We start from the raw sequence: 21,339 nt of genomic DNA, 5'->3' as shown, positions 1-21,339 counted from the left end.
CAGCTTCCATCCATTCTACCCCACCTTCAGGCTCAGCTGCCTGAGGAATAGTTTTGTGACAGGTGCAAATCTGCAGCCCAGCATACCTGAGTAAACACATTTCAGCTTGGCACGTTTACTGACTGAAGACAAACCTGTACTGGCATACTAAAGAAAACCTTCTAAGGTACCTGTGCACTGGGGCAGCAGCCCTTGATAAGATTGCAAGCATCTTATCTCATTTGTGCAAATTGGAGTCCTAATACTCAACTTGAATTTCTTCTGCTTCAAGTGCAATCATTCATGAAAGTTTTCCCAGCCTAACATGGCTCTCGCTGATGACTAACCCACCCCACAGAGGACTGGGCAGAAAGAAAACCCTGTTGATTTACCTCAAAGATTTGAATTTAGGTTCCTCTTACTTCTTCTCTTTTTTAAAACTGTTCCAGTTTTGCCCAGTTTAAAGGTAGCCATAGCAGCAAACAAATGCTTATATCCTTATCTGCAAATTTAGACCTAAATTTGCTGAGGCAGTGCAACTTTGTGTCTGGCTACAGTGGCTTAGCTCTCATATCCATGCATTTCACAACTGCTAACTAAATTGACCTGAAACAGATTTTAAAAGTACCCATGGATTAATTCACTGGTTAATTTACTGATTTAGCTAAATAATTTTAGAACTCTGCTTTTAAACCAAACCAACACCAGGGTAAAGCTGACTGGTTTAAGTTTAACACTTAAGTTCCACATCCTCTCTGCAATCAGGATAAAGAATTATTCCAAGAGAGTAAGTGGGAAGATAAGCAAGTAACATACCGGTAGTTTGTCCCTGTTTAATCTCTTCAGCAGTCCTGTCTATCAGGACATAGAGAGACCACACAACGCAGGTGATGGCAATGATATGGAATGTTACAGAGCACATGATCTTCCTCCTCTCGCTGGCTGTCATCTGCAGCTTCTCCCACTGGCAAGAAACCAGGAACCAGAGCAAGAGATTAGGAGTTTATTGTAGTTACTAGAGAGTATGAAAAGAGAACGTTGATGAGAACAAAAACCAGGCAGGAGACCAGTTTCCTCCTAACAGGGATTGTGAAAGTCAGATGGCATCATTGCTTTGGCCACAGCACGTGTGTGAGGGCTGGCAGCTCACCCTGCTGTGACAGGAGCCATCCTGGTGCCAGAGGGGACTCAGTGCTCAGCTCCCACCCTGTGCCTCAGCACAATGCCATCACACCCTGCTTAGCCACACAGGGCCCGAGCAGCGCTGCTCCTTCCTGGGTACCCCCAGCTGAGCTGAGCATCTCCAGTGGGAGTGGTACCTTGCTCAGGGAGGCATTCAACAGAACAGTGGAAGTGGCACAGGATTCAGGGTGTGTAAAGACACCTCAGGGTGAGCTCTCAGAGTCCCATGGCTGTTCAGTTCTCACCTCCTCCTCTGGGGGTTTCATTCAATCTTCACTTGTATTTAACACCACTTATAGCAGTGACACTCACACTTTATTTTCAGTGTTTCAAGTGCACTTCAATACATATGCCCATAGAATATACAGAATGGGAGTGAGAGGTTTTCTAAGTGAGAGGATGAAGCAAATTAAATCCCGAGTTCTGCATCTATCAACAATGCTTATATAGCCCAAAACAAAACCACAAAATCAGGCCAATGTACTTTCAGAAAGATACAAGGAAACCAGACAATTATTATAGATGCTTCTAATATGCCAGACATACCTGGGACACCCAGAAGCTGTGTTTTAAATTTCTTTTCTGTAATTTTGCCTATGTATATGATGAAAGTTTTTGCATGTGGGACACACATCCCTCAGCATATCTGCTCAGAAGAGAGTTATGACAGGCTTTTCTCATACTTTTACAAAATACATGCTGGGACATATAAACATCTCATGCATAAAAAGGTGCCTCTGATGTCTTGTAGAATAATTTGTAGAAAAAGAGGACTTCAAAAAGGAAGCATAATGTGGAAAGGGGTGAGGATGAACTGAATGGTATGATTGAAATCATCCATTATGTTGAATTATTGCTTCCACTGCCACAAAAATGAGAATGGTTGAAACATGAGACAGAGACTTTGTGATCATCTCTGTGCTGCCAACAGCCCAAGCCCAAGCCCAAGCCACACTTCCAGTTATGTGGGCATCCAACCTCATCACGGCAAAATAATTGAGTACTTCCAGGAATTACATGCTAGAGTTGTTGTACTAGAAAGCTATATTTTCCAGTCATTTTAGAAAAAGATTGGACAAAACATTCCCTTTGCATGTTGTATTTTAAACAGAAAATTGCTTTTGCTTCTATAAAAAGGTGTTGCCTTTGATAGAAGTACAAATTAATCAAATTATTTTGCCAAAAAGCAACCATGTTAAATCTATTTGCAAATGCTTTTACAGAGCTAGGAGGACCTGTGCTTTGACTAATTTACAGTTCTCTTTTCTGTTCCACAGCTTGGGCTCCTCTGCTGGACAATACCTCCTGTGAACTGCTGGCTCCACAATCTCAAAACCAGCTTGCACCACCTCACTGCTTCAAGAGAGATGACTGCAAAGCAAAACAGAAAATATTCTGCAAATTGCACACTAGCCCAGAGAGGAAACTCAAATCTGTAGGTCCCCGCTCCATTATTCTGATGACACAGCATGTGCCATTTCCCACTTAAAATAGTCAGCAGTTCTGGACTTTTCAAGTGTTGTTAAAACAAACAAGAAAAAAAAAAAAAAGCCCAGGAGAAAATTTAATATCTTTTTTTTTTTCATTGAAATTTTCAAATTAGGCGTCTCTCTTTTGTCTGCCCTCATCTTCATTTGAGCCATGACACATTTTGTTCTCACTGTCTTCCCTTAGTAACTTAGTGTTTGAACAGCCCAATGCTGCAATACAACCTTAAGATGCCAAGGAAGTTTAATTCCATTCCTACCCTATAGACAAAGAGAAGCCCTATTATTTGTTCCATCCTGATCATGCTCACAGTTCCAGGCTGTTTTCTCCTGACTGAAAGGCGACCATAAGGGCTGAGTTGAAGATATAGAGGCATCTTATCTCTTTGTTGCAGCTGAACCCCTAAAAGGTCTCTATATGTATTTGAGAGGCAAAATCCTTCTATTTATGGCTCTATTCCTACCTTCTGGCAACTTGTCTGCTTCCCACAGATGACCTGTTCAGATATAACTAATGATGTTGAGTGACTCATTTTTGAAGGTGCACATCATCTTTTTTTTTCCACAGGGCACAAATATTCAGAAAATGTTCACCACCCACTTCAGGCAGAGGGAGCACAGAAAAAAACCAGCAGTCAACTGACAACTATAGCAACTCTTCTTTGGATTCTCTGGAATAATTTCTTTCCTGTCCTATGGTTGGGTTGTGCAGGGTATTGGCTGTGCAGACAACAGACCTTATGATGACCAATTCTGCAGCTCAGAAACAACTACACTCTGTGCCAAGGGGCTACGAAGCCAAAATCTGCATTTTTAGTAGGCAATGATCCACCACAGTCATAAGCAAAGGACATCCCATCCACTGGACATGCTAAGCTCTACACTTTGCAGACAGTACACATCTCTAAAAAAATAAGAAGTGTTTGAAATCTGCTCTATTTTCTGTTAGAAGACGCTTCTAGGATTTGGACAAGTTCTCATAATAGTTTTTGGATAGCTGCAGTCCAAACTTCTCACCCTACATGATTTAGGCTCATGATAACTGAATTTAATGTTTCTCATTTATTCTAGTTCCAGACTGAGGTTATCATTATTAACCTCTTCCACTTTGGTAGATATGGCAAGATTTGTCTGTGCTAAGAATATCAGTGACTTCCATCTCAAAATCCTGATGTCAGGACAAATGACATTGGAAGCTCAGAGGATGTAGGAGAACAAAATGAGGATAGAAGCACCTATACATTAAATCACCAGATTTTGCTTAATATATACTTATCTATTAAACAAAAATACAGGTTCTAGTCCTTCACAGCCTAAGAAAGGTAAAAATGAAAACACATCTAACAGGGAACCACCTTCTACTTACAACGTATTATCCTCACTAAGTAAGCTTGATCCTTTAAAAAGAAAGGGAAAGCTACAAATTTTAACTAAATTACATCCAAGAAGTGTGATTGAAAATAAATTTAATGTGAAACCTTCATCTTTTGAAGTGAACTTAAAAGCCATCTGGATCTTAGAGCCACAAACTAAAGCAGCTAACAGTAATAGAAAGCGCCCCATTAAAAAAAACAAAACTGCTGACTGTAGAATTTTGTGCTCTAAAATCTAAAGAAAAAAATAAGATTGTTGCATATATATATATATATATATACACACACACACACATATACAGACAGAAAGCTGCTGGGCTGTAACAGCTGTTATCAGAGCTGGATTCCTGTGATGTTGAATTTGCCAGGGTGAGTGTTAATTCAAATCCTTTTGTACCTATACAAGTCTGACCAGACTTACTTACAAAACCATTCACAAAGACAAGGTGGGTGCTGCAGGCTCGTGGGCACAGCCTGTTCCAGAGTGGATCTCTGCTTAACAAAGCATGTTCTCGGGGAAGCAGGTGCTGTGCCTACCTTCCTCAAAGGCTTCAGCTTTGTCTCCATGATGAACTCATACTTGCACAGCTCACAGCACCGCGTGTCCGAGCTCTTGATCCACTGCTGCAGGCAGGCCTGGTGCACAAAGTGGAGACTGCCCGTACAGTGGCAGGGCGTAATCAAAGGGCTCTCATCATCTCCTTCACAGTGACAGATCCTGGATCAGAAGCAAAGCTGCTCATTAGGAGAAGAGGAAGCAGAAAGGATGTGGAAGAGCCATGTAATATCTGTGATCACACATGGATGTTCACTGGGGATCCCGAGACATAAATTAAAGGAATGTGTTCCACAAAGGAGCTAAAACTAAACAACTCAATTGCTGCACAAGCACATACACAGGCACAAAATAATTAAGCACAGACACAGATGACTAGACAGCTGCTTTCTCACAGATGATGCACACACGTAGAGCCTGACAGAAATGCAGTACCTGAAAGAAAAAACGGAGCAAGAAATGACAACATTTCACCCAGACCAATAGCACTTAACTACAAATAGCATTTAAACAGATCAGACAGCACTTCCCAAGAAAAAATATGCACAGAGAGGTACAGCTACTCATGTACTATGGTCTGAAATAAAAGATAAAACAAAATTCCAATACCAGTGGTGAAACAGTCCACTCCAGGATCATGAACAACTAATTTAGACAGCCTGTATTTTACACAAGTGATTAATTCTAATGCAAATTCCTAAGAGACAGATTCACAATTCAAAACTACAGAACTGAATCTGAACCCCAAAACACACTTACTCTAAATGGTTTTGCTTCTCCAAATCTGACTCAGCAAGACTTTCTAAGGAAGCATCAGCACCAGCAAAATTCCCTATTTTTCTCACAGCCTAACTGTGCAAACAGCAAAGACATCTGATAAAGAGTTACTACCAGCTGCTGACATTTGATTTCCAGATTCAATTTATACACAACCCCTGGGTAGCATCAAGCATTGTGAGTCCTTCTAACCATGGGGCAGAGGTCATGAATTGAAAGGGGTTTGGTGAGGAGCACAGGGAATGAATACAAGTTACTAAGCATATGTGAAGTAAATTCTGGCCTGCTGCCATCCCTGTCTATTGCTGAAATCTCATACTGATGTGTAGCATCTTGCCTCTTGGGACCTTGCTGATAGCTGGCAAGTGGAAATGAAGGCGTGGGTGGATTGCAACAGCATCTTGATGGTAAGCCAGTACAGAACTAGATATGGTCGTAATGAGGGGGGAAATCAAATAATATTGGAAAGTAATAACAAAGGCAGCTTTAGGAAGTGCTGTTAGGGAGGAGGAAGACTAGGATAATAAAATGCTAGGTAGAGGGATTAGACATTTGCTCCTGAACTTGATGATTCTTGCTCCTCAAACACAATTTTGATGTGAGAGAGGGCAGACCAGCAGCCAAGTCACCATGAAGACAGTCCAGATCTTGTTGCTCCTGACACCTGTGCACATGATTAATCCTCTGCAGCTGGAATAATGACACCCATAATTTTTGAATCTCACACTATGGACATCACACAGGCCTATCACTAAGAGCCAGTGCTCAGATACACTTTGACCAAGAAAACCAGGAAGCCTGTAACAAATAAAAAAGTGTGGTGGGATACAAACTGAGGGGGAAAAACAAAATCTAAAGCTATATTGATCTGATCTCACAAGCAATTTTCAAGCAGTCTGTTTTCTCCTGATTCCCCCTCTCTGACCAAACTAGCAGTGCTGTCAGGACAACACATTGCTCATTAAAAGCTAAAACACGTTCAGCTTGACCTTTATGATGCGTAGCTGTGTCTCTCATAGTATTGCCAGTTTGGGCACTGATAAAATATCTCAGAACCCCAAACCTGAAATAAATTTTAGGAGAATTTATTTGACTCCAAAGGAAGTTATTTTGCTTAGTAGCTTTGTTAAGTGCATCAGAGGGGTGCAGGACCGCAGAGAGAAGGCTGCATGCTTCAAATCACACATACTGGATTAGCAAGGTGACAGGGTAAAAGAAGAGACAGAAACAGCACAAAGGCAGGGGAAAGCAGAACAGTCACCACTGCACATGGGAGGGTTAAAAAGGTAGGTGGTTCTCTGGTAAACCAACCTGCAGGTATCCCCCGATGTGGACACAGGGGACAGAGGGGGTAACTTTTCTGAGAGAGGGGAAGGGCAGTCAAGGTCACTGTCCTTCTCAACTGAACAGAGCGGTGCCCGCTGCTCTTTTGGTTTGAGTTTCACTGAGGTGCTGTCCTCAAAGACGTCATCATCTCCCATATCATCAGAGCAGAAGTCTGTGCTTTCCACCAGCATGCTGGAGGATTTGTCAGCTTGGAAGTGACTGGAATAGCTCTCCAGTTCGTGAAATTTATGCAGGCTGCTGATGCTGGAGGTGTGGGAGAAGGAAAAAAGGTAACGCAACAGTTTTTTGCTCCTTGAGGAGTCATGGTCCACCTTGTCCTCTAGCAGGGGGATATGCACAGCGCTGTGGTTCTCTGCTCCTCCCGATGCACTTGAGTAGTTGGAAAGGGAAGGGATATAGGAGTGCTTAGAATTGCTAAAAGAAAGAGGCCTGAGATTCAGCGGTTTCCTCTCTTTAAGATGAAATTTGTTAATCCTTAAACACTGCTCTTGGTTCAGGGTCAGTTTGCCTTCTGAGCGTGTCCGCTCCACATAATCAAAGCACTCGCTGGTGCTCTGCGCCTTCTGGTCCACGTCATTGAGGGACTTGGAGAATTTCAGGGTGCGGGTGGGCTTTACATTCTTAGCAGACCTGAGTGCCTGGCCCCGATCCTGCCCACGGGAGTTTCTCTTTGCTGCATGTACCGTGTCCTGACAGATTACTGTCACAGTGACCCCTTGTGTCAGAGGGCTCTGGCAGTGCGGATTTTTCAAGACAACAGCAGACTGCACTGGACTGTGATGACAACACTCAGAAAACACTGCACTGGAACTGCATGCAGAATAGTGGAATAAAAGCACAGAAAGCAAAAAAAAAACAATTAAAAAGGAGAACATGTAGAATTAAAAGTGAAGAAATGAGAATTACAGCTAGTGTGCGAATGGTGAACATAGCAGGGCCAAACAGTCAGTAGGATTTAACAAAGCAGTGTTAGACAGCAGTCGAGTCAAACAAATGGGATGCTTCAAGTGGGAATCCCACATCGCTTACTTCCCCACAAACATGCTTTTTCAGTTTTGTTTTTCCTTAATTTGAACCTTGTCTGAGCCTCCCTGCAGCCACGCAAACGGCACACGTTACCTGCAGATGTCCTGGGTGGATGGTGTGACAGAAGTCCGAGAGAAGCTATGAGGGGCAGAGACTGAGGTTGGACTTCCAGCCTGCAGTGAAATTAAAACAAACAAACAAAAACACCCTCAAGTCAGGAGTCAGTATGCAGAGCAATTACCTTCAGGGTGAAACACAGCGTATGGAGTCAGATATCACTCTACAGCAGATACTCAAGGGCTAGTTGTAAGAAAGTGACTTTACTGTTAAATGCGAGAAAGGTCACCGAGTCCCATCCCTGGAGAAGTAGTGATTAGAACAGAAATGTTTTACCCCAAGGTCAAATGCAGATATCTCTGGAGTGGAACCTGCCAGCTGTCAAACATTGCACAGAACAATAGCTCAGGAAATGAGCAATGCTACAGTAATTAGAATAATTAGATGGAAGTGTGTGTATAAACTAGCTGGAATTTAGCTACCATGTAATAGCTAATCCTTCCTCTAACAATGATGGCAAGAGATTAGAGGCTTGGGGTTTTCTTCACAAAACAGAACCAGCAGTAACTCAGTAACTCAAACACAACCTGAGGGCTTATATTCCTTACTAGCATATGCACATGAGCACCATCTGCCAACCCACACCATTCCCTGAAGTATTTGGTGTACTTTATGAGGCCTTTTGTCCTGCTCTTACTTGAACAGGATCTTCCATCCTGGAAGATCCATACTGGACAGGAGGTATGGCAGCAGTCATATTTGTAAGTTGCAACAAGAGACAGTGAATAATAGATTAACTAAAGAATTAAGAATTAGCTGAACTAACTCAAAAACATAAAGTGAAGCTCTTGGCACATTTAACACTTAATAGACAAATCTGAACTCAGTATGCTAAGCATTGTCTCAGCTGTCACTCCTCTGGCTGTTATTAAAGACCTTTTCTGCTGCTGTATCCTGCACGTCACTTTGACAAACTTCTCAACTCCTCCTGGAGATATCTGCGGGGAGGAGTCCTGCATTAATAACCTCATTACACAGAATCTTTAAACCTGGGTCTCCCATGTTCCACAGCTGCTGGACTGGCTGCACTGCTCACCCACTGCTGCAAAACACTGTTTGCACTTCAAAATTCAAACAAAGCTTTACAGCTCTTTTGATCTGCACAGCAAAGCCTGAAACCCAGGAAAGAACAATGCAGTCAGCACAACAACAGAAATGTCATCTCCATACTGGGCTGCACAGAAAGCAGCACTGCCAGCAGAGACCCGGGTCAGGCAGCTGCAGACAGCCAGACCAGGGAGGCCTCAGGTGATAAAAGGTGTGCTACCACAGAAGCATGCTGTGCTTCAGCTTCAGACACCAGCAGTTATCACTGCTTTGATCATGCTGCAACACACACTGCATCTGTCTTGGGACTTGTCAATTCTATACTTATTTATTAAAAGCCCTTATTGTATATTTAAACAAGGCTGTCACGGGCTTTTATACTGTCATACCAAACCAAGGTTCCTTGTCACATGTTATACTCTTTATTTCTTTGTGAGAGAAGATACATAGACATGCTACTTTATAAATACAGATAAAACAATCACCTTCCTTGTCACAGAACTCATCTTTTAAGGTCTTGTTTCTCTAGTCAACAGCACTATAGACAGCAATGTGTCTGCCCTCACATTAGGACACCTCAGGTGCACAGACACTGAAACAACAGGTATCCACTTACAGCAGGATCTGCAGGAACCAAAAGCAAGACAGCCAAGACTCTGACACACACCTCTTAACCCTTAGTAAGACACTGTAACTTATTTGCCATCTTACCCAAAGCTGGGTACATGTATAGAATAAAACCCAGCAGAATAACCTTGGCCCAGAAAGCAAACTGAGCTATGTAATGACTGTGACAAAACAAATTACAGACAAAGATCAATTACTGGCTTTATCCAGGAAAACTACAGTTCTTTACATTTTACACCACTTGCACATGCTAAGGATTCTGATCATGCAGTGATGTGAATTCAGGTACTGGTTGGAAATTTGTTCTCTCTTTGATGATTAACCTCTCCTAAAAGCAGGTACACCTGACTTCATATTCTATCTTGTAGGGCTTGTGCAGTAACTTTTTTTTTAACTCGAAGTCTGACAATTTAATGAAAGATCTGACACTAATTTACTGATAAAGTGTTTCACTCTGCAAAAAATTAAAACTAAAAAAATGAAATAGTTTAAAAGACGTATTGAGCAATCTTCTAAAAACAAAATATTAAACCAGTAAAACAGCACATTGCATTCTGCCCTGGAGACACAGCTATATATTGTTGGAAGTGAAGTCATGGATCAATTAATAAATCTGTCTCAGGTTTTATGTTAGGAGCAAATCACAGAAGGTAACCTGCGAAGAATGAATCCAATCTCTCAGCTGCTTCAGTTTAGCAATGAACTTTTCTAAAAAAGGATAGCAGAATGTATGATGTGACAGTCTAATAGAAGATGAATAGAATCAATGATCCAAAATTTCCCTTCCAAAACCATGTTACTGGTTTCTTGATCCAATTGTCTGGTTCCAAGAGTGTTAAAAGTCTTGCCACTTGGGAAATCAAAAGGCTGGGACAAAAAAGAAATTATGATATTTCATTTGCATTTCAAGCTTAGTATTCTGTTTCTAGATGCCAGCACTGTTCAGAGTGGCTGGCTTACAGAAACTCAGTATCTGAGGCACATTTCCTTTCCCCCCATTTTTCTGCTTCAGAACAAAAGATACTTTTCTCTATTTTCATACATAATGAAAGTGCAATCAATCTATGAACAGAAGTTAACACACTTGGATAGGCACCACAAAAAGGAACAACAAATCACTGGAGGAAGTTATGCCCTACCCTTGGTTCAAACGAGCAGTGGCTACCACCAAAAGCCATGGTTCAATGAGCCTCCAGTCACCCAGTCTGTCCTCCTTTCATCCCATGCTTTTTGCTGATGAAACTTTACAGAGCTGCACTGCAACTCAGAGTAGGATAGTGAGGTGAGGTAAAACAAACCACTGCTTTAATGCCAGTCACTTCCCTAGGAACACCAGTCAGTGACAGGACTGAGTCTCTGACAGGGAAGCACAACTCCCTGACAAGAGCACAGCAGAATGCAAGCTGCTGCCCAAGTACCAAGTTCTGCTGCATCTAGAAGCAGGGTTACACATCACTGCTGCTGGCCAGTCCTCCCAGCTCACCTGGCTCTACTGACTCAGACACAGCAGCTTTCAGCAGAGGTGCCACAGAAAAGAAGAAACACAGGCAGCCTTGGGACAGAACCCAGCAAAGAAGAGGCGGTGATGGGTGAATGAAACAGGCAGGTCCAGCTATCTTGGAGCTCTGATGCTGCTCCCACACACAGCTCAGCTCTGAAGGGGCTGGGAAAATAACCAGTCAAAGCCTTCTCCACTCTGTAGCTTCTGGTACACATCACTCTTACTGCCCCAGCTGCAGCCTCCCAGGTAGCAGCACCTTTGGCCAAACTGGATATTTATAATGGCAATAGCAGCAGTTGGTTTTAGAGCACTGCTTCTCACAGAAGGTTTATGCCATGTTGATATGTGACATGTAGCCTACGCCTTGACAGCATGAATTTGACCCTTCTAACCCCATAATCACTGGCTGAAACTCTGTGGACTGTCATGCCCTTCGCATGGAGGAACACCACCTCCAGTGACAAGCCTTGGAGCCATGTGCTTGTGAGTTACTCTGTACAGCCTGACTGGTTGCTTAAAATAGCTCAGTACTAAAGGTCAATAGCTAGTTAATTGTGTATATTGACATTCCTATCTAATGCAATTCACTGAGGTCACAGCACAGCCTTCTGCACTGGCACTCCAACACTCACAGCAATTTTGAAGGTAACAATTCCTGGGATTCCTACCGTTCTCTGAAGGGTTGCTTTCAGGAGCACATACATGTTTTAATATGCTTATATGCAGGTGTCCATGCATATATACACATAGATGTTCTCATTCTGCCTCCACATGAACAGTGTTATCTATTGGTAAGAGAACTCAGCCTTTTCTTATTACATACCTTTGATTACATGCTGCACACCAAAACCCAAAAAACCCCTTCCTGCCCAAGAAAATAAAGGCATCTTTGAAGTGAGCCATAGTGAACATGCCGATGGCTCGGGTATATTTCAAGATAACCTGCTTATCTGAGATGACACTTCTGGGTATAGTTGCTGTAGTTCCACTCTAGGCTGCACTTCAGTAACAGCAATTAAATCTCATTTTAAAGAACAGGGCCTGTCATATCCTAAAAACGTTATTCAATTATTCATTGAAAGTAAAAAATTAGAAACAACTCCTGTAGAATTTTTCAACTGATTGGAAGTCTAAAGCAAGCAAACAAAGGCTTTCCCCCACACATACAAACTTTGTCTTTTGTAGGTGCCACAGGATTAGGAATAATACTGTGACCCTACTACTCATGCTACAAAAACAACTAGAGGTTTCAGCTAAGGATCTAGAACTAATATACAAAGAACTATGCACATTTAATAACAGAACACAACTCTCTTTTGGGCAGACAAAGAGTGAAAAGAAGCTCAATTTTAAGTCTTTTATTGGGAGGAACTTCTGAACAAGGAGCTTCAGGCAAATACAAATTTAGCAATAGAGCAAGGAGCGAAACACTCCACAACTGGCATTTTGATTATGGGCTGGCCTTTATTTTATGTGCTCTCGAGTGCTTTCAGCAAGTCCTGTGTTCCATGTGTGGCTCTTGCTAGAGTGCACAGCAGTTCCACAGTCTCTGAAGCTCATCTGTGGAGCAGATGCCAAAGGAGGCCTCCAGCAGTGCAAGGAGACCAAAGTGGACAAACCTGACACCTGAGATAGGCAGAACAGGCCGCCATGGACAGACTGGGGGATGTCATGGGCAGACAGCCCTACTGACACAGGCTGGTTTTGAAAGCTTTTATACCAGTATGGCAGGATCAACCATCAGCAACTTCTGATCTTCTCCAGTAAGTTCTCCCTACCAGATTCACGCCATATTGACTTCCAGTGCATATTAAAATCAAGCGTCTTTAGAGAGGGTTAAGATAAATTATTAAAATGGAGAGTGGTTAAAAAACTGCAGAGGAGATATGGGAAAGAGGCATCTAAAAATTTCAGGATGATCAACTCCACCATGCAATTTTGGCAACAATTTGATATGAACCAGCAGTCAGCTGCTGGAAGAACTTTCTTCCATACTTTATATAATGGATATGACTATAATTAAAACTATGTCTAGCAACGAGAAGCAAAGCTAAAGTCAGCTTCCCCTTATTATTTCCAAAGAAATCTAAAGGAGGTTTGTGTCAGGACCTTTTCTCTAGAGATTCCAGAGCTAAAGATACCAGAGAAAGGAGGCTATCTATCCCTTCAAAATCTCCCCAAGAATTATACAATACCTGCCTATACCACAGGATTAATGTTGACTAAACCCAGTAACAACTACACGGGTTCTGCAGGGAGAAGAAAAAATTACTTATGGCTTTTTGTCTTTAAAAATCTTCTTCAAAATACCTTGATTGGACTGAGAGAACAAAAAAAAAGAAAGGAAACCCCTGCAGGTTCCTCCTGAATGGGGTGCCCTCATACCTATATGTAAGAATCCAGCCCCAGGAGAGGGAATTTATCACAGCACAGAAGACTCTCACATTCCTTACAAACATGACTGCACTTGCTCTTGTACCTGGGGAAAAAGTATACTTTAATCTTCATGCTATAGATTTTTTCATGTCTTTTCCTTCCCCAGTAACTCAGTAGAAGAGTTTTTTTAGGCAACTTGTATTTCCCTACCCCCAGGCTCACGTACCTGAACAGAACACCTCTGAGGAACAGTTTTTTCAGTAAGCCTTGGTCATCTGACAGACTGCAGGATAGTTAAGTTTTGTAACTGAAAAACCTGGACTACTTTCTACAGACAAATGCTCACTGAATGCATTAAAGCTTCAGGCAACAGTGGACGTGTGTATTCATATGCTTTCCTCAATCTGTTCCAAGCTGATGAACAGCCTAAATGGATTTTAAATTTCATAGCAAGCTTAGGCTACCACTTTGTGTCTGCACTGGCTGCTATTCAGCCTAAGAATAATCTAATACTTTACAGCATGCTTCTGTTCAAAAGATAAAACTACATAGGCCTTCAGAAAAGACAAAGCATTTACATTTTTTAAGGAGTTCACTTTTGATTCCTTTGCTGTGATCCCAGTATTAGCATTTTCAAAGTTTGGAAGTTTCATAGTCCCTTGGAGGGCTGTGAAAATAAGACCACAAAATGCTTCCCCTTTACATTAGAATCAACCTTCCAAAGCAATCAGATGACAAGAACAGCACACAGATGACCTGAAGGTATTTCCAGACATCACATCATCAGTTTCAGGATTTATCAGATACTTTAAAGGTAAACAATACCACTAATTTGAGAATAACTATTTAGAGACCAGCTTTGTAAGTGACCTCATTTCATTTGCTTGTAAGCACAATTCCTTTATCTATGAACTGAGGGCATGAATTACCATTACTGTGAAAATCCCACTTTTAGCTGCTCCCAGTGACTAGCTGTGTGTTAGGGTCAATTTCTTTTATATTTAGAGGACAAAACTTCTATAAAGCTTAATTATTTCTCTGTGGGGCTTGAATGATGAAGGCACTTTGCAGCAATCAGTGGCTGCTTGGAAAAAATGCTGGCATAGGGTAAACAGCTGAGATGTGGATCTGAGCTGTATTCCCTTGTGCCAACTGGGGTTGTTTCAATCAGCATCAGTGCTGTTTATGTGTCTGAACAGGGCAAGTTGGGGAAAATGGGCTGTGTTCAAGTGTCATGACTAAATCAATTATATCTGCCTTCAATGTTTTTTTTTTTTTTTAAATTTTAAAAACAAATATAAAAGATTTCAAAAAATTAAATGTTTCATGTGTAGCAGACTTAAAAGGAGTGTTTGAACTATATATACCAAAAAAGCAAAGAAGGGCCTGGAGGAATGCCACATCCCCCAGTGTGCAACATACTGCACACAGCCTAATGACACCATATGAAGATCCTCCTACATCTTATTCCCTGCTCCTTTTTCTGCTCTTTCTGGCCTCCATTCCCAGCCAAGTATTCAGGTGATTGCTTTTTCTTGGCTTGGCCACATGTACTAGCATCTCCTCTGCCTCTCTCAGCATCTGCCTCTTGGAGAAGTGCCCTTTTTGCCCCTTTCTCCCAGGGGACAGCTCCACCTGGCCCTGACACTGGGGGTCTACATTCAGAGAGGTCCTGCTACCTCTACCAGCTGATTACATTTGCAGTAGCACCATCTGTCTGCCTTCCTCCCTGATCACTTTAAGCCCATGGGCATTGCTTTCCTTGGTCACAATAAGTAACACAGCATCCTCTCTTGGCTGAAGGCTGAGTTCTGACTCAATCCTTTCCACTCAAATTGCACTGTGCAACTGAGAGCAGTGGAAAGATACACAGTAATAATCACAGCGGGTTCATAATGACATATCAGCACCAGTAAGGCTTTGATTCAAGTGTCAGTGCCAAGAATCTGTGGCAGATTTGCTATGTTCCTGTGCTGTAAGCTAGATTTGGGTGGAAAAACAATGGCTGAAACAGTCATGCAGAAAGCATGACCATTATTTCTGTACACACTCACACACACTTCAACACATCTGGAAATGCAGCATGTAATTGATTTAGTCCAATTTTGGTTAAAAAGCTCCTCTTAAAATGGTGTCGGATCAACAAGTCCTGTGGATTTCAGAAAGGGCTATACAGGCAGCCAAGCATTTCCATACTCAAAATGTGTACCCAATCTGCCTTATTGGCCAAGTTGCTATGGTATTCTGAATTAAAAAAATGGGCCCTTTCCTATTCAAACTCACAATTAAAGAAAAAATTTTCATGTACTTAAGCTTTCATGCAGCATTCCACTACTGCAACGTTTCATGATTTGTCATTTGAAATTACATGCAACAGCCAAAACACCTGTCAACTACAAAATAATTGCTGCAGTTTAGCACTGAACTGCCTGGATGCACAAGGCAGCATTCAGACAGGCAGGCAAATCAGGGGCTGACTTCACTGATGGGGCTTTCACCCTCTGCCCTTGCCTGAACTTATCTCCAGAGGTGCACAGAATGGATCAGGCAGAGGTGACACAAGAGCAGCAAGAACATCAACACCTCTGGGAAGCTCATTTTGCAACCAAAAAGTCTCCTCCATTAAACTGGCAAGACTGACTTTTGATCCCCTTGAGAACTTTAGCTTTTGCAATACACAGCAGTCATGTTGAACGTTTCAGCACTGCAAGATGAATGTAAATATTGATGTCTCACTTGCCAGCACTGCCAGGGAGAGCTTTGCCAGAGTGCAAGGTCCTTCCCACTGCACTGCCACACCACCAGTTCTTGATGAATTAAGAATGAACTGTGCAGATTCATTTGGGTACCAAAGTGCTGCTGCCAAAAGGTTTGTGCTGATTTGAGACACTCTGGGAAAAGTACAATGATACTTAATGGCAAAACTACTATCTCTGCTGAACAAAACCTGAAAATCCAATTAAAGATCCCTAAGAAGACAAGAACCAGGGTAAAACGGCATAAGCATAGTCCCATTTTAGAAAAATCTACATGACTATTATATTCACACAGTTTTTATTTCAAAACCCCTTATATAAATGCACATTTTCTGATGTCAAATGCAAAATTATCTCTTATCAATCCATGATAACAACACCTACAGCTTGGTCAACACCTTATGCACCAGGAAGTTGCCCTGCTCACTGTTTAGGACACCCAGTAATCCTCCCTTTTGGCTCCAAAGTGAAAGTTGTCTGTGCCCATATAAACCAAATATTATATGCAGACACTGTCTCCTCTGCTGCAGACAGTCATGAACAGTTTCCTAGATCCAGAAGTACTCACAATACATATTATGTTGCAGCCATAATGACTCAGTCTTTCATTAAAAGTAACTAAAAGCAGCCACTTAAAACTGTGGCAACAAAGAGTTGAAGCTTATACACCCCATAAAAAGTACTGTTCAATCAACACAGCCAATAGAAAATCTTATGTGCAATGCAGAAAGAACGGTAAGTATTGCAATAATTATCTTGGACAGAAGATACCTTTTTCCTAAAGGCACAACAAAGCAATTATACTTTGGATGTGCCCACTGGCTATGCTGAAGAGTGACTAGAAGGGATGGAGCATCCTGCTTGCCTTACATGACCAGGCTCAGTAAAATCAAACATTTAAAAATACTTAGATAGTCACGTCCTGATAATAAGCTCATGGCACTTAAAAATAATTTGGTCTTGAAGTAACAACAGAATAACATTTAACCACATATCCTACACATATTATGGGATGCACATCAATACATATCTTACACAGCTTTATCTTACAAAACAACACACTGGAGTGATGTTTTTGGAGCCACTTTCCCCTCCAAGATCAGGCATCTGTCATCTATCTTGCTCCTATCAAGCTAAGGAGGCTGTCAGCGTGAAAGAGAAAACCGACTGTAGCTTCCATTTCGTTTGACCTGTAAAGAGAGTCTGCAAAACACCAGAGTTCTAATGTTTCAGGAGTGACTATCAATGACAGGCATAAAAAACATTTTCTACTGGTCACATCATCAAATGTATCACCCAATTTCAAAATGAAAGAAATCCCAGTATCCCCAAGTTTATCAAAACGGAGTTACATGGAGCAACATACCTTTGAGATGTTACTGGAGCGGCTCACGGAATGCCCCAAAGCCTTCTCGTTCTGAAAGAGCAAGAACAGGATCACTGCAGCAACAAGTCACAGCTATGAGACATTAGAAATCAAATTCCATGGAGACAGTCTTACAGCTGGGGGCTTTTAAGGACATTGCTTCTATTGACATCAGCCTGATTTACAATAATCACTGAATTGCTTTGTCTGTTTAACAAGATATTACCTTGCAGAATATCACATAGGCAACACATGTACAAACTGACAAATACTAAAACAGTTATTTCTTTTTTCTGAGGGTACTGTAAAGGCCTTTTCTCAGATGGCATCAATTTTAGAAAGGATACTTCTCAGTCTCATGAAGACCTGCTTCATCTAAAACAGACAAACACACAAAGACCTTCAAAAATATGGACATAATACTTATGGAAAGACTAATGTTGAACAGGACTACTGCCAGAACCTGTGTGGTAAGAACTGGCTCCAATCATAAGGGACAGCCTAGCTGATTTCATCAAAGGCACTGTAACCATAGCAACAGGGCAAAAAAAAATTCATTGAAGCTACAGGAGACAGGAGGAAGAAAAAAGGGGGCAGGAACATGTTCTCAAGCTATGACGAAAAGAGACCAACACCAGTTGGCAAGCACAAAGACTTGCCACTGCCTGTGTGAGGTGTGGGGGAAGCAGGCTGTCCTTGGCCTCCTAGGGATGTGTGGGATGCAAACAGAGCAAGGCTACATGCAACAAGAGAAAATGACAGCAGAGAGTGAAACCCTCTGGGTGAGAAGTCTCCCTGAAGCAAGGCAGGTGACAGTCTCAAATCCAGCCCAAGGTGCCAAAGACAAGGATGAAATTAAACAGAGCAGAGGTTTCTTCATGTTAACTCAATTCCCCCCCACCAAAACTCCTGTCTAGCTGAAGAAGATGCTTGCAAGGGAGCATGACTGAATTTACACAGGCACCTGCACTGAAAAGGATGTGCTGAAATTCAGTAAGCATCACAGGCTGGAAGACAAGACCTGTATTTGCACAACACAGTAGATGATGCAGAGTAAACAGACTTTTAGCTGCTGCCACACAAACTTGTCTCTCTGCCTCTGCTCCCAGAACTGATTTTATCTGATAGATGCCAGGAGCCTCCAAGAGACAGGTGCACATATTATCTTTATTCATCTACTGTTGGAAACATATCTATCAGAGGTTTCAGTCAGCAGATGACTCCAAACTATTTGCTTTGTTATTGAAAAAGTGACCATTTTAAAACAAAATTACAATCATGAAAAGTATTCCCATAAGGGCTACAGAATGCATGCACACATATATTTAGGAATCTGTGATATTCCTAATGGACTCCTAAGCACCTAAGTGCTTTTGAACATCTCTGCTTCTCAGCCACACAATGCAGGTACATCCATAACATCAACAGGAGATTCACAATAGTAGATTTCAATAGCAGGCACAATCAATGAGGAACAGAAACATCAAACAGATAAAAACTATTTAAAAGGCAAACAAACAAATCTCACTTTTCACTCTATATCCATCACCAGTACATCAGTCCTGGGATCTTATAGAATTATGCACAAATTAACACAGACATGGGAATGGCAAGGCTAAACTCTCATGGTACTCTCAACAAATAAAAATCTTCAGACTATTTCTAGTATGTTCCCACTGCACAGCAAGACATATTCTGGCTGGTAATCAGAGCTCCAAATAAGCTCTCCTTCCCTCATGCAAAAGCATTGTGCTTTGCACTTGAATGAAAGATCAAGACAAAAGCAACATCTGCAAGCAAGGACACTACAATTATCACCAGTTAAAGTAAGTGTCACTCTCCTTTAGCCATTCAGTTTTTCTGTATGGAATAACGGGAATCCTGCCTTTTGAAGGCATCCTCCCCAACTAGAACCACCTGGCAGGTGTTTAAAAAACAAACAAATAAATTCCACCCAGATAGGAAAAAATTACAAGTGAAGCTTGTCACTCCTCCTGAGCCATTCACCAGCAGATGCTGCTCTGAGGTCCCCAGCAGCTAGTGTGGCTCTAGAAAAATGACTGAAAACCAGAAAAATTGCTACCCAGTCCTCTGGATGCACTTGCTTGCAATGGCCAGAATCCTCCTCCCAGCTTTCCTTTCTTTTTCTACCTTCCCCTTGAATTTGCTCCCAATTGTGAGTGACAGAGCTGCCTTTTTCCTTCACCAGCTGCTTCAGCTCACATCTGCCTTTCTTCAGGGCTCTAAACTTTGCCTTCTCCATCTTGCCTGGCTCACTTTCCCTTCTGCCACCATTCCTCAGCTGCATGACATCTCTCAAGGCCTTTTCAGTTCAGATATCTAGAAGATGATAACTCCCTTCTGTCCTTTCTTTTGCCTCAGTCTTTCATATATTCAGCATTTCAAGTTATTTTAACCTTGCTTCCCTACCCTACTGTATCCATTTTCCACTAAGCACAACAGCTACATAGCTCACACAGCCAAGCCCAGAATTCCTGTGAACCCCAACACATCAGTTCCTACCATGAGAGCCACAGCTGCTCTTGTCCACTCCGAACACCACTGTATCAAACTGACCTTTCTCCAAACTTAGCTGCAGACTTACTGCAGCATCAGCAAGTGGGCACCCGAAAGAAATAAACTTAAGTATCTTGGCCAGATGAAAGGTTAACACTATATCAGTAAAATAATTTGGTTTTGTATTTCCAACACTCTGCTTTCTAGTCCTTAAGGCAGGCAAATAGAAGACAACAGAGGAAGAAGATTCATAGCTTGTGCAACTATCTTCTGGTTACAACTGTGACTACACACCTAAATCCAGTCCTATGATTAATGCTAAACCCATCTTTTATCTCGGCTCATAGACCTGCAGAAGAAACTGCATGCCAGATCCCAACGGGTTAGCAAGATGACTTTTATTCTCTTTCCATCTGGGAAAGGAGGACAGAGGGCACCAGAGGATGGTATTCCTTGCTTCCTGAAGTCTTCATTCTTTAACACACCAGTGACCTGTTAGGGCACTGTATTCCCCATTCTGCAATACGAGTTCTGTTTTACATTATCTTACACAATATCATGGGTTAAGAGCTTCATCTGAAGATAGGCATTCTCCATCTAAAATCCCAGTAACAAAGAGCAGAGACATTTTTTTGAGGACTGTGTTACTGCAAAGCCACAGAGAGAGACACCCCTACAAGGCAAGTACTAATGTCTCACCCCAAAAGAGACAGAAAACCAAACCAGGTCAGACTGGCTAGAGCACTGACAACTTGTGGTTTTCTACGTGGACTCTGAACTGCATTTTAATTTTATTTTGTGCATTACAATTCCATTTTACAATGACAGATTAAGCATGAGATTGATATCTAGCAAAATACTTACTGTTATCAACAATTAATGTCAGTAAATTTTAACAAAGTCTTCTGGGTAAATGGTTGCTTTTCTTAATAAAAAACTTTGCAGAAGAGAATAAATAAGTAAAAACTGCTCTGATTCATACAGCAATTCTCATTCTTAGATCTGATGAAAATTACAGAATGGAACACAGAATGGCACTGCTTGGAATGATGAGGTGCTGAAGTACTGAGTAGCTGATCCATGCAGGGCAAAGCAGCAAATCAGAAGTGAAACTCTGTTCTTCCATTGAGTCCCACAGCCAGAGCATGAATGCATCACTGTTCTACAAACATGCAGTTGTACACACCCAGGTATTGTTTCAGGTTTCATGACTGGGTCAAATTTCCTGACAACTTCTTCCAAGAATTTCTCTGCAAATCTTGCTCTGCAACCTGAACAATTTATATTAAAAAGAGCATATGCTTT

General features: G+C 41.7%; 1 protein-coding gene across 2 annotated transcripts in view; it reads right to left on the bottom strand.

Annotated features, from left to right (window-relative positions):
* MARCHF8 (membrane associated ring-CH-type finger 8) overlaps positions 1-21,339 on the bottom strand; it is an 88,236-nt gene that overhangs the window by 6,626 nt on the left and 60,271 nt on the right. The window contains exons 3-7 of one of the 2 annotated variants that reach the window (XM_063163621.1): positions 17,518-17,568; positions 7,821-7,900; positions 6,666-7,511; positions 4,559-4,739; positions 796-943 (exon numbers count right to left, since the gene is read on the bottom strand). In XM_063163621.1, the coding sequence (XP_063019691.1) occupies positions 796-943; positions 4,559-4,739; positions 6,666-7,511; positions 7,821-7,900; positions 17,518-17,568 (1,306 nt within the window). The remainder of the gene's footprint in view (positions 1-795; positions 944-4,558; positions 4,740-6,665; positions 7,512-7,820; positions 7,901-17,517; positions 17,569-21,339) is intronic. The other variant, XM_063163620.1, reaches the window with a different exon arrangement.

Source organism: Melospiza melodia, chromosome 9 (assembly GCF_035770615.1).
Source record: "Melospiza melodia melodia isolate bMelMel2 chromosome 9, bMelMel2.pri, whole genome shotgun sequence".
NCBI classification, from domain to species: Eukaryota; Metazoa; Chordata; class Aves; order Passeriformes; family Passerellidae; genus Melospiza; species Melospiza melodia.
Note: the sequence above shows the minus strand (reverse complement) of the source record. Positions and strands in the feature narration are given on the sequence as shown.